The sequence below is a fragment of the Vidua macroura genome, chromosome 10 (assembly GCF_024509145.1).
Source record: "Vidua macroura isolate BioBank_ID:100142 chromosome 10, ASM2450914v1, whole genome shotgun sequence".
Taxonomy (NCBI): domain Eukaryota; kingdom Metazoa; phylum Chordata; class Aves; order Passeriformes; family Viduidae; genus Vidua; species Vidua macroura.
The window spans coordinates 7,127,768-7,140,026 of NC_071580.1; the positions used below are offsets into that span (position 1 = coordinate 7,127,768).

General features: G+C 37.8%; 1 protein-coding gene and 1 long non-coding RNA gene across 5 annotated transcripts in view; one reads left to right on the plus strand and one right to left on the minus strand.

Moving 5' to 3' along the window:
• The window catches only part of PEX5L (peroxisomal biogenesis factor 5 like), a 105,034-nt gene that overhangs the window by 37,213 nt on the left and 55,562 nt on the right, over positions 1 to 12,259 (minus strand). For all 4 annotated transcript variants that reach the window (XM_053986497.1, XM_053986496.1, XM_053986495.1 and 1 more), the window contains exon 2: positions 3,298 to 3,402. In XM_053986497.1, the coding sequence (XP_053842472.1) occupies positions 3,298 to 3,402 (105 nt within the window). The remainder of the gene's footprint in view (positions 1 to 3,297; positions 3,403 to 12,259) is intronic.
• On the plus strand, positions 3,668 to 5,945 carry LOC128812233 (uncharacterized). Its single transcript, XR_008438656.1, has 2 exons — positions 3,668 to 3,761; positions 5,798 to 5,945. It is a non-coding gene; the product is annotated as an uncharacterized LOC128812233 (long non-coding RNA).

Below are 12,259 nucleotides of genomic sequence, written 5' to 3' on the forward strand. Positions count from 1 at the left end.
CTTTTCTTTTTCCTATTGGTGAAGTTTTCATGGACTCCCATTTCTGCAGAGTGGCCACAGGACTTTCATGGACATGAATCCCCCCACTGCAGGTCTTCTTTCTTTCTGTTGGCTTTATAGGGATCCTGCCCTGAGTATCTTTCCAACCCGTGTACTCTAATAAGGAATCTAAATTAGGTGTGATGGATCTGGGACAAGTAACTCTGGTGACACTGTGAGATTTCTTTTGTTTTTGCTGGCAAAGCACTTAAGCATGAACTTTTTTACTGCTCAATAAAGCAGTTAATCATATTTTTAAGTATAAGTCTGGGTAGAAGTATGTGATTGAATCAGATCCTTTGAAGTTCACTGACCTGTAGTAAATTGGGAATTTCATAGCTGACTGCACAATTAAACTTTGACTTAAGGGCATATTTAGGTTTAAATTTCTCATTAGGAAGTAATTCTGAAGCAAGATTTTTTTCTCCTGACAAATGCAAAGAAGTTGTGAAGAGGTTAAGCAAAAATGTTATTTTGCAATTAAAACGAAATTTATGCATGATTTTTCTCACTTATTTCTCTGCTTCAGGTAAAAGTAATTGGTTCATAACTTAATATCCAGGTAATCTTTGAACCTTCAGCAAGCTTTCTTACATGTTTTCTAGGTTCAATTAATATGAAAAAAATATCTTTTTTTCATTTGTCCCAGTCTCTTATGAATTATCTTTTAATAGATAAAGGGAGACAGCAAGATGGATAGAGTTACATTCTACAAAATCCTATTAGAACTGAAAGATCACTTTCTTGATGCTTAAAGTATTAAATTTTGCAACTACTGAATCCTTTTTCACACCAGTAAGTGTGAAGAAAGTGACTTTTATGGAAGGTAATTGAGATAGGAAGACAGGATTATAAAAAATAGATACTGAAAGGTCCATTCAATTACCAGGAATGCTCCTCTGCCTACCGCAGTACACTCATTACCCCTGGAATGGTGACTGAGATTCCCAGTTGCCATATACTGCCACAGCCCCACAGGAGTCTGCAGTACATTTTTGGTTCATGTTATTTGAAGATTTGCCTTCAATTTTGATGATATAAAACCATATCTAATAGTATAAAATAATCTGTGAATTGAAAGCATAATTTAAATTTAATTCTCAGTACTTATTCAAAAAATAAGTGTCATATTTTAAAAGCTGGGCTTTTGCTAGGAGCATTACAACAAAATGGGACTATTTATCTGTCTTGTTCTGTGCTGGATATGTTTTTACCATTTTCCAGAGGAAAAGAGCAAAGAGACATATTTTAGATTACGAATTCAGGGGCGTATGTGCATTATCAAAAAGCAGAATTAGACTCTTCTTTGTGTATCAGATTCCAATTATGCTTCCTGTGGAGTCTGTCTCCACAGTCAGACATGATTAGTCCTCCATTCATCAAGGATTTTGGAAATGGGGGATTTCACTTTGTCTCTTGGAAAAGCCAGTCTGGGCTTGATCCTTGCATTTCAGTTGCAGGTTTTTTGCTTAGGTAGCTGTAAGGGTGGAGCATCGTGGACACTTTATGCATTAAATTACTCCCTAAGACATGGACCTGTCCACACTGGGTTTGGTGGCGGCCAGAACTTTGGAAAGACCAGGCTTTATTCTCCTGACCCATCTGGCTTGGGAAGTTTGCAGTCAATCTGGAATTTGTTCCACCCCGTGAGCAGCAACCACATCCATCTGTTTCATCATGTAAAGAGCAGAGACAGACACTGGGATGGGGATGGTTGGCACAGCAGAGCGTTTTCCTGCGTGGATGGTCGGGATGAGGGGTTCACACGGACACACTGCGGTGACAGCATCTCAAACCAACACTTCAGCCACAGTCAGGGGACAAAGGATGTATGCAACGTGGTCGGACAGCTGCACATCACACATACATGATGCAGAGATGGCTATGGAAAATACTCACTTTTTCACTTGATTCTGCTTCCTTTTGGCTTCTGCACCCCTTTGGTGCATAGCAGGGAAGTAGGTATTTGTGTTTAGTGGAAGAAATTACACTGACTAACAGACACAAGCATTTTACTCATAAATTTATCATAGACTATTGCTGAGGAGACTGACAGACAGCCACTACAAATGGTGTGTTAAACATTTAATGAACCCAGGCTGAACTCCTGGCCCTGTTGAAGCCAATGGAAGTTTTTGCAGGTCAATCTTTTTTGGAGTGCAGTGAAGGTTTAGAGGGGGTGGCATTTTATGTGGGTTTCTAATTGTTTGTTAATCACTTAATGGAAAATTAGAAATGATGCCTTAAACAGAGCATCTTTTTCCTCTGTGCAATTTCTTCATAGACATCGGAGTGCACCGTGAACAAAACCTGGTGTTCAACAGGGGCTGAGGAGGAGGTGCCAGACCTGGTTTCCAAATTAGTAGATGGTATTTCTAGAATGTGTATTAGTGCAGCATATCTGCGACGCTCTGCTAGAGAAGTACCTGCTGGTGTGTGTGCATCTTAGAACTTTCTAAAGTACAGTAGCTGTTATCCTAAGTCGTGAGAGGAATAAAACAGGACTGTGGATTTCGTTTAAGGCTCTCATGTAAAACCAGCTTCCAGCAATTTCCATTCCTGATGAGCTGGGAGTATTTGTGTGCAGTAAATACCGGCAGTAAACTAAATACACTTGCCTGGGGAAGAAATTCATGTACGTGAGCAACATGAGGGAATAAAATCCACTCTCATAACAAGAATGCTGTGGTTTACAGTAGTGTTCTGTTACTGTCTTTAAGAAACTAATGGAACCACCAAATTCTTGGTGGCTACTCCAAGGTGAGTGTAAGGTTTAGTGTGGGGATGTACGTCCTTCCTTGGACTGAAAGTGTAGAAGTGAAAGCAATGAGATATGCCAAGTCACATATTCTGATCCAGACCAGGAGCAGAACCCCAGTGAGAGCTTAGGAATGGGATCTGAGATATTGGAAATGACACTACTGTGAAGTGTTTTTTCTTATTTTACATATGCACCGAATGGGAATATTTTATACATGAATTGCAAATGAGTATTTATGGCATGACAATTGATGGCATGAATTGGAACTGAAATTTTAAACTAGCTTTAAACAACTTTCTGGTAACTGAACTGGGGGGAAAAAAAGCATTTTTGTTTAAATTTTCATATCAAAACATCTACACCCCCAATATTCACCCCAGGCTCTTTTCCCCCCTCAGTGAAGCAGCGGGACACCGCTGGCACGGGATGGGTCACCCAGTGGGGCTGGGGACTCGCGCAGCGCCCGCGGCCCCCTCAGAGCCCCGCGCTCCGCCCACCTGGGATGCCACAGTGAGGAGGGGCTTTTCTTCTGCAGACTCCTCCCTCGGAATCTCCTTCATCACCATGGCCACAGCCTTATCGGCCGCCCTAGCGCCTTTGCCCTACAACAGCGAAACCAACAATGGCGCCAAGTCAGCAGCGGGCTCCGACCGCCTCCCGCGCGCGCTCCCGACCCAGCCCGGCGGCACGCCGGCCGCGCCTGCGCCTGGAAGCGAAGCTCGGTTGGAAGCAGAACACACACACTGGTTAAAAATAGTAATAATAGTAATAATAATAATAATAATATAACAAATGGTCCGTCAACTCAACGGTTAAGGAGGCAGTTGGGTTCTAGCCGGGGTCTGGTGGCTCGTTAGAGTTGCCCCAATGAAGTCAACAGGAATCCGGCACTTTCCTGCTGGGCCAAGGCCTGCTGGAAGTTCCCCGTGCCAACCTTCTGCAGGATGGGATCCCCAGAGCAGTAGGTGTTGGAGGATCAGCCCGTTGGTTTAATTTTAGTTATCCAAGTTTATACCCAAAATACCTCTTCATGGGTTTTTTGGGTTTTTTTCCTTAAAAATAGCATCAAGTGGAGTTCTCAAATAAAGCACAGTTCCTTGTTGTTCACTGAGGCAAACTCTCCCTGAAATTTGAATGTATAATCTGGACCCACAGAGTTTATAGCTCTAGTAACATTTTAAAAAGCAATTTACATCATATAAACAGTCTGGGTTTTTGCTAACAGAACATACGGAGCCAAATTCTGCCATCGTAGGCATTGCTACAGCTCTCCCTAAAATGATCATTGTTGTAGAAGTTACTGTAAGAATTTTTTTTTAAACTACACTTGTCTTAAGCTTCTCCTTATACGTTGTAAATATTCTGGACAAGGTTAAGATATTTCAGCATTATTTAATATAAATTAGCCAAACAAAAAGTGCACCAATATTATGTGCTGTGCTGTTTGATGCCATTCTTTTTTACTTAATGAGGGTCTTTATCATCTTGAGTTCACATGGGTTTCTGTATCTTGATCTTTGGTCCTATTTTGATCTCTGCCTCTTGCAAGTGACAGAGAAGGTTGGAGCTTACACATAAAGCATCACAGCAGAGCTGTATTATGCCAGTGACCCTGGGCAGGTCCTTATTATTATACTTTAGAAGCTCCCATTGATTTCCATGGAAGTTTTAGCCATGCAAAGACTGCAGGATCTGGCTCCATAAAAGAAGTATTTTACGCTGGACTTAAATATATTAAAATCCTTAAAAGTCTATTAACAGAAGGGGCTCTTTGCTAACACATCATATACAAGAATTATCTTCACTAGCAGCGTATTCTGTGTCAAGTAAACCCCCACTTATACCAAACTACAGATAGTTTCAGGAACATTTCATCAATTGCAGGTAAAGCCATTACGTACTACTGCAGGTTCTAAACGGGTTTTATTACTGGTCAGGTCAATATTAGATTAGCTTGCTTGTGCAACACATCACAGATACCCTACAGAGAGTTCTTTGCATGCTGCAAGAAATTCTCAGAGCAGAAGTGTCATAAATGATAAGCATGCTGGACTTGTGATGCCTTTGATATCCAAAGAACTGCAAAGTCATTGTAAAATTAAATATATTAAATTCAATGAGAATTACATGTAATTGGTAAGCATATCAAAGGTTCTGGGCCAATTACGTGTTTGTTCATGATTCATATGACATATTCCAGGTCTATGAAGCTTGTTTCCAGTATGACACATGAGCTATCATTAGCTAGCACTAATAGCATGCTCTTGGTCTTTATAAAATGTAGTCCTTTTGTGCTGAGTGCTAGAACAAAATCGTTTATCAGCTAGGAAGGATGCATTGGAAAGCATGCAGTGCTTTTTATTTCTTGCAGAGTAAAAACCCACCAAAGCAAAGGTCAGGTCACTTTTTTGAAGACAGAGCCACTTTTTCTTCAAGGTTTCACCTACTGCCTGAAAAGAGTCATGATACTCGTATTAGTGCCTGCTGTTCATCCTCCACACAAGTAACTGCAAAGCCCTGGGAGTGGCTGACACCAAATATAAAATCTGTCTCACCAGTTTAAAGTGGCCATGCTACAAAGGAGAAAAGCAACCCAAAGGATACCTCTGTGCTGTTTTTAATGAGCAAACTTAGTTTATTTGCTGGGCAAAGCAAGTGGTTTGATGCTCCCCTTTTTTTTTTTTTTTTTTTAAAGTTAGATCTTGAACTTTCCTATAAGAAAACCACACTTTCCTGTGTGTAAGTCAGGTTGACATCTCTGGCTGCTCAGTCTATGTTGTGGGAAACATTTTGAAACTAGAAGTTGGTAGCAATTTCCTGGATGCCAAAGAGAAAGCCAATGCAATGGAATAGCTTAAATTGTCAGATTCTGCTGGGAAGGTACACAGGGGAGCAATTCACTGGAAAATGCAGCTTTTTATTCTGTTGACTAGAAATTAAATTGTTGTCCTATGTAAATTAGATAACCTTGAAAATTTTGGTCTCTCTTCCCTGCAGTGACCACTGTGTAGCCAATTCTTGCCTATGAAGCCATTAGGCTGAAGAATTGGAGAGAAATAAAACCAGTTTTTCTATGGTCAGGATGACCTTGTTACTGTTGTCAACTGCAGCTGAAATTAAAATCTCCAGCACATATGTTACAATAGCCATTGAGGAATTATTTTTCTTTTAAGGTGCTATTTACTTAGCCTCTTTTGATATTAAGTATTGTTTCCTTGCAAGCCAAAGTGCTATATAAATTTACCTGGCACAGCAGTTTATTACCCAAACACTGTAATTCTGTAACAGCTAATTTTGGACATGCCAGGACTTCAAAACAAACAGTTTGTTGGTAGTGGAAGTTTGCAAGGTAAGTTACTTTCTCATGTAAACCACAGTTTGACAATTTAGTATATAAATTTCATCATTCCCTATTGGTTTTCAATATAGAAATGGAAACAATTGTGATGTAGAACATGACAACCCATGTGCAAATTATGACAAATGTGAATTGATGAAGGAAAAAAATGTATTATTTGTTTTAATGGAACAGACAGCTTAAGAGAAACTGAGAAACATGTCAGTGTTTCATTATTTGATACATTAAAGAATGCAACAGTTCCTTTAGGTAATATTTCCAAAGCAAAATAAGGAGTAGAGTTCAGAGTATTCCCCTGATGCTAAATATTTATAACAGCATTGGGTTCAAAACTTAATAACAATTTCTCTAAGCTTATCCTTTGGGATCAGATAATGGGTAGTAATAGACATTTCCATAGGAGTATGCTGATTTAGCAGGATTTTTAAAGGAAATACTTTTATTCTGCTGCTGTTTCTGAATAGTTCCAAATTCAATTTTGTACAAGTCACACTATTTAGACGTGGTACTTAGTAATGAGTATTTAATTAAATTACTGTAAGAGCATATTAATGTAAATTTCTAGTGCAGCATAAAGTTGATTTTTTTTAGTAAGTGATGCATATAGCTTTGTAACCAGGCTCATCTATGATAAAGCTTTAAGTACTTGGGACCAATGGATCACCTTCAGGTCCTGACAGGCAGATCAGAATGAGCACATGCTCACACTTGAAACATTGCTATTTAGTGCAATTCTCTATAATTCTGTAATTATTTTCTTTATTATAGTGATTTGCAAATTTGTTCTTGCATATGAGAAGCCAACAGCCAGTGCTGTGTAAATGTTTAACATTTTGACAACAGTATTTAAATTATAATGATTAATTGCAGAAAATCTTTGTTGTCATCTATGCAATAAAAGGATTTTATCTAAAACCATTTCATAATTATAAGTTTGATTTTGACAAATATTTAAGGTACTTGAGTCCTAAATTCACTTTTCAGGAATATTTATAGCATCTGTTCTTGTGAGAAAGTGAGCAGAAAGAAATGGAGTGATCAGATTTTCTCTTTTTTTAACATGCATACATGAAGAAAGTATTCTTTCGTTACACAGACCTGTGCTGTTCCATTTATTTTTCAAAGATCCTACCAAGCTGTTTCAGCTTTAATTGACACAATTACAATGCTTCCCTGTTTACAGAAATCATCTCAGCATGGGCATGTTTAAATTTAAGCTTCTGTAAAATAGAAGTTTTAAGACTGCTTTCCTTACAAAGAAATTTGATAGATAGAAAATTTCTCTTCAGACACTGCTGGTACAGCTATGGCAGGATTACTGCTTTCATGGGCATCTCCCTTTCTAGCTGAGGAGAAAAAGAATAACACCTTGCTGCCTTTATAAATGTAATGCCAACAAATATGGCCAGATGTCCTGACCTTTCCCACCAGGCTGTTGAACTGAAGTGTTCAAAAACAAAATAAAAACAAAACCCACCATTTCAGGACATCTTGAAGTGCTGGTCTGCACTTTAAATATCTTTAATAGGTTGGGAGGGCCTTTGTAAAGCAAACTTTATGAAAGATGCATTAGTGAGATCTTGAAGTTTTAGGAGCTGTTGTCCTCCTGTGCTGGGAGAAAGAACAGGGAGAGCTGCTGAACGTGTTGAATCTGGGAGGCTTGGCTGCTCTCCAGATCCCCCAGCAGCTGATGTATTAGAGTACCAGCTAAGCAGCCTATTCCAAATGGCTTTATGCTCCACAAATCTTCCTGGTTTGTGCAACTTCAAAATAAAAATGGAGGGGAAAACTTGGCTTTATATTTTTAAATTGTGCAGCGCTAAGGTTTTTACCTCTCAGAATGAGCACACAGAGCTATGCAATGGTACCTTGGGAGTTCTAGTGTCCACAGTACACCTGTGAGCTCTTGATTTACATAGGATCTGTTTATGACTTCAAATTTTTCCCTTCTCAGCCTTTTATGTTCATGTTTTCTGCATATGACTTTCTTCTCATCTATACTTTTCTACTTTTTTCTAGTGGTGTTCTATCTTGCATTTTATATATAATTAAAAATAATGAGGAAACATATGGTGAGGCAGTTTTATGGATGAATACAAGATAGATATTTAAACAGAAAATTCTGCTCCATCAAAGCTCATGGTAGTTTTTTTTATTATGAGCCTAACAAAGTCAAGTATGCATCTAAGATAAATGGGAACACAGTTCCTTTAGGCAGTGCCTGGTTGACCATGGTGAGGAAACGTGAACAAGCTCTCAGTTCCGAACTGGAAGCTTTCAGAACCTGAGCTACTATTTTACTATTGTATTTGCATAATTTGGAACCTCTTATCAAGCTCTCAGTTAGTGATTATCTAAACTCTTTTGACTCGTGACCTTCAGTAGCTCATTCTTACAAGATTATGATGAAATACAGACAGAGTTTGCTGCAGACAAGGAAGAAGCTATAGGAAGACTTGCCCAAGAAGTAATTTATAGTAAAGCAGCTAAATCCATATTGGCTGAGTTCACAGTGTTCTACTCCTCTTTCATCCCTTTCCCCATCTTTTCATTCTTATGCTGATGGAATAACAGATTTCAGTGTTAATATGGGAAGACTTTACTGCATTCAAGAAAAATGGCAAAGAAAGGGACAAAAGCTTATAAAAGGCAATCAGCATAAATATTCACATTTACCCTCTCTGGGTCGTCTCTTATACTCATTTAAATGTTGATAGGGTGGTTAAATTGCATTCCAGTTTGAGAAGCATTTGCATCGAAATGGCACTGTAAGGTTTTCTGTTTATTGACTCTCAGTAACAGTTGCATCACGTGTGCTCCCTTGAGAAGCTGTCTCAGTCTGCAGCCTATAGATTCATTCCCAAAGCCAAGTGGGACAGCTTCCAAAGCATCTCTGCTGGAAGCTCTACAAGACCCATTTTGCTCTCAAGAACTTGTGCAAAGTTACCTGACTTAACACATCTGAACACAAATTATGACTGGAAATTAAGAAACAGTTCTGCCAATCTCACTCATTCTCTATAAGCTAATATGATTCCTGCAGACTAAGAGGAGGAGGAGGGTGTGAAATAAGGTTTTTTTTCTTTCTTAAATCAAAGAGTTTTATTTGGGGTATAATAGGGAGTGCACAATTTGAGATAACAACGAGATAACAACACTGTAATGTTGGAGTGATAATGATGATTTAACTGTAAATAGTAATTCCAGCTGGGAATATAGAGCAGGGTTGGTAAGAAGAAGGAGGTCTGGGACAGAACTAATACTTAGAGGTTGTTTAAGGTTCTGCTCCTTTTACAAGCGAGTTATATAACATATCTCCTTGTGATAGAAGGCTTGGATGAGACGTTTTGCAGTCTTTTCTTTCTTTGCAATTGTCATCTTTTAATAGGACCATTGTGAATATGTAGAAACTATTTTTTAGCACTTATTTGATTGACTTCTTAATAATTTGGAATTGCATTACCAAAGGGATGAGTGCTTTGCCTGCACAATGGTATATGACTTCAAAAATCTTAGGGAATAGCTGCAGGATTTCTTTCATCTCTGCTTAGTCTGTGTCAAGGAACTTTGTGAAATCATTGGGTTTAGCAACTGGCAATTTTAAATTTGTTTGGTAGTCTTCAGCAGAGAATTAATACTGAAGTATTTTCTCTCCCATAATTTGAGTCCCTTTTATGTTGCCTTCAGTATCATCATCCCCAGTCATAACATACACATAGCAACAGAATTACTTGCTATTATTTGCTATATTGCCACTGATGATGCATGTGCTGAATTAGAATAAGAGATTCCTCTGGTACCGGTTCCAGTGAAATTCCAGGAGATCAGGTCACTTTCAAAATAAACAATTGTGACTGCAGTGCTGTCTGTTGTTTAAATGTTTACTGCACAAGATGTGCAAATGATGGGTTTTGCTCCCTCATTTCCTCCCAGCACATGATGTATTGTTCTTTGAAGTGCTAGGGGTTCCTCACCTCCTGATACACAACTCTGTTGGTTTTGTTTCATGAAAGAATCAGAGAACTCAGACTAACTCTGCAGTCTGTTCAGGAAAAGCAATGAAATAAACTGAGAAGTGGTGAAATTTTATGTGGAAAAATCACCAGCTTATCAGTGAGCACGAATACAGGATAGTCTTTGTAGGAAATGCAGAATATAAAACATTGTTCCAAGTTAACTGGAACAGGCAAGCTTTTACAAGGCAGCTGTTTATTTTACACTTTATGTGCAAAAGACAACTGGAAGTATAACTGTGTCTGGAATATGATGCAAGTTATTTTTAAAAGAAAGTTATTCAGGTTCTGATGTTTAAATAATATAATCTGTGCTCTGCCTACCTGGAACATAGAACAAATATGCATTTTTCCAATGTTTGCAGATTTTGCTGTTCTTGTTCCAGATATCATTATTAAATGCTGCACTTCACAGTTGTAAACCTGTGTAGCCAGAAAAGGAATTAGGTCCCATTAGCCCCATATTTTTGTTAGTGTAGACTTTTTCTAAATTGGGCAGACACTCATTAGACATTTAGAATGAGAAAAAGACAGGCAAAGGAATAAACACAATTTAAAAGATAAAAAAAAATCTCTGACAGAGCTAGAAAAAAGATCTGAATGCATTATAATCTGATCATATCCTACAGATACAATTCTGTGAGAGTTTTAAGGTCATCTTCAATTCCTGAAACTGTGGTTTTCTGCACAGAAGGGAACTGGTACTCCTCTAAAGAATATAACCGAAATGTTTATCAAAACTGTTGGAGGGGCGTAACAGTTGCCTGTTGTTTCCTCTTGTTTTACATTACCAGATTAAGAGTCCAAATTGCTTATTTTCATAGTCAAGGTTTTGCTCTTTTTTTGGAAGTCCTTAAGGAAGGTATTGTTTAGCAAAAGTGGAGTTATGCTGAATGAGGGTGACTGTTCAGATGACCTGTTATAAAATTCTGCATGCTGCTTTGAAAAATGAGGTATGTATTTAAATAAGTGAATTGGTATATGTCTCTTGCTAGGTACCTAATCTCAAAACCATTTAAAAATAGTATTAGTTCTTAAATTACTTATTTTGATTGTTCTGGTTTTGTTTATGAAGGATCACAGCTTGGGCATTGAAGACAGTTTGTGATGCATTGCCACCACTATTAACTCTTATTGAAGATTAGGATGAAAATCTCAGGATTTGGGTTCTATAAATATTTGGTAAACATTATGTGATCAAAATTCATGTCCTCAGTTTAATGTTTTCATACAGATTCTTTCATGGTTTGTGTATAACCACACAAGATGTAATTCTGATTAGGATTTTTGTTTTTCTTTGGCTTGCTTGTTAAACACAAAGGCTATTAAAAACAATGGAAGTTTTTATAAATACGAAATGCTAAAATATATTTAATCCCAACATAACAATATATGTGATTCTACCATGTAAAAGGATAGAAAGATGATGAGGCAGAGAATTAATGGAACAAAAAAGTATCAAAGGGTAGCTGGAAGTTTGTGATGGGTTTGTTTTGAAGCAGATGTTACTTTCTCATCATCTGTGATTAGACCTGTAAATATTAAATAAGGAAAATATATCATACTGGATGGCAGGTTTGAAAGCAACAGATCAGAATAGTTTATCATTGAAAAATACTTTTAAGACTTGTTTTCTTGACCTATATGACTTCTCTCCAGATATGGTTCTAAATGCTGCCAGGATAAATTTAGCCCTTCCTGTAATACAAACATTTGATTCTCACCATAATATAAATTCTTGATACCCTTGAATTTATTATATATATATATTTTTTTTTGCCACAACCTAAAGATCTGAGTCCTTTCTACAGTGAATGATGTCAAAGTAGAGCTCTTTTAGCACTTTGGTCATAAAGGTCTTTATGCTGTATCCTTGACCCAAAATTCATTCTGAGTCTCTTGTGCTGCATGTTCTTTGCAACAAAGGGTTCAGAATCTGAGTACTTACCTCCAGAATAAAACCCCATTTTTAACCTGTATAGTAGAGTATATTTACCCCCTTATTTTTATTCCCTAAAGAGTAAATTGCCACTTATCAGACAATGGCAATAGCAGATGAGGAATTTGAGTAACAGTGTGGCTGCAAAA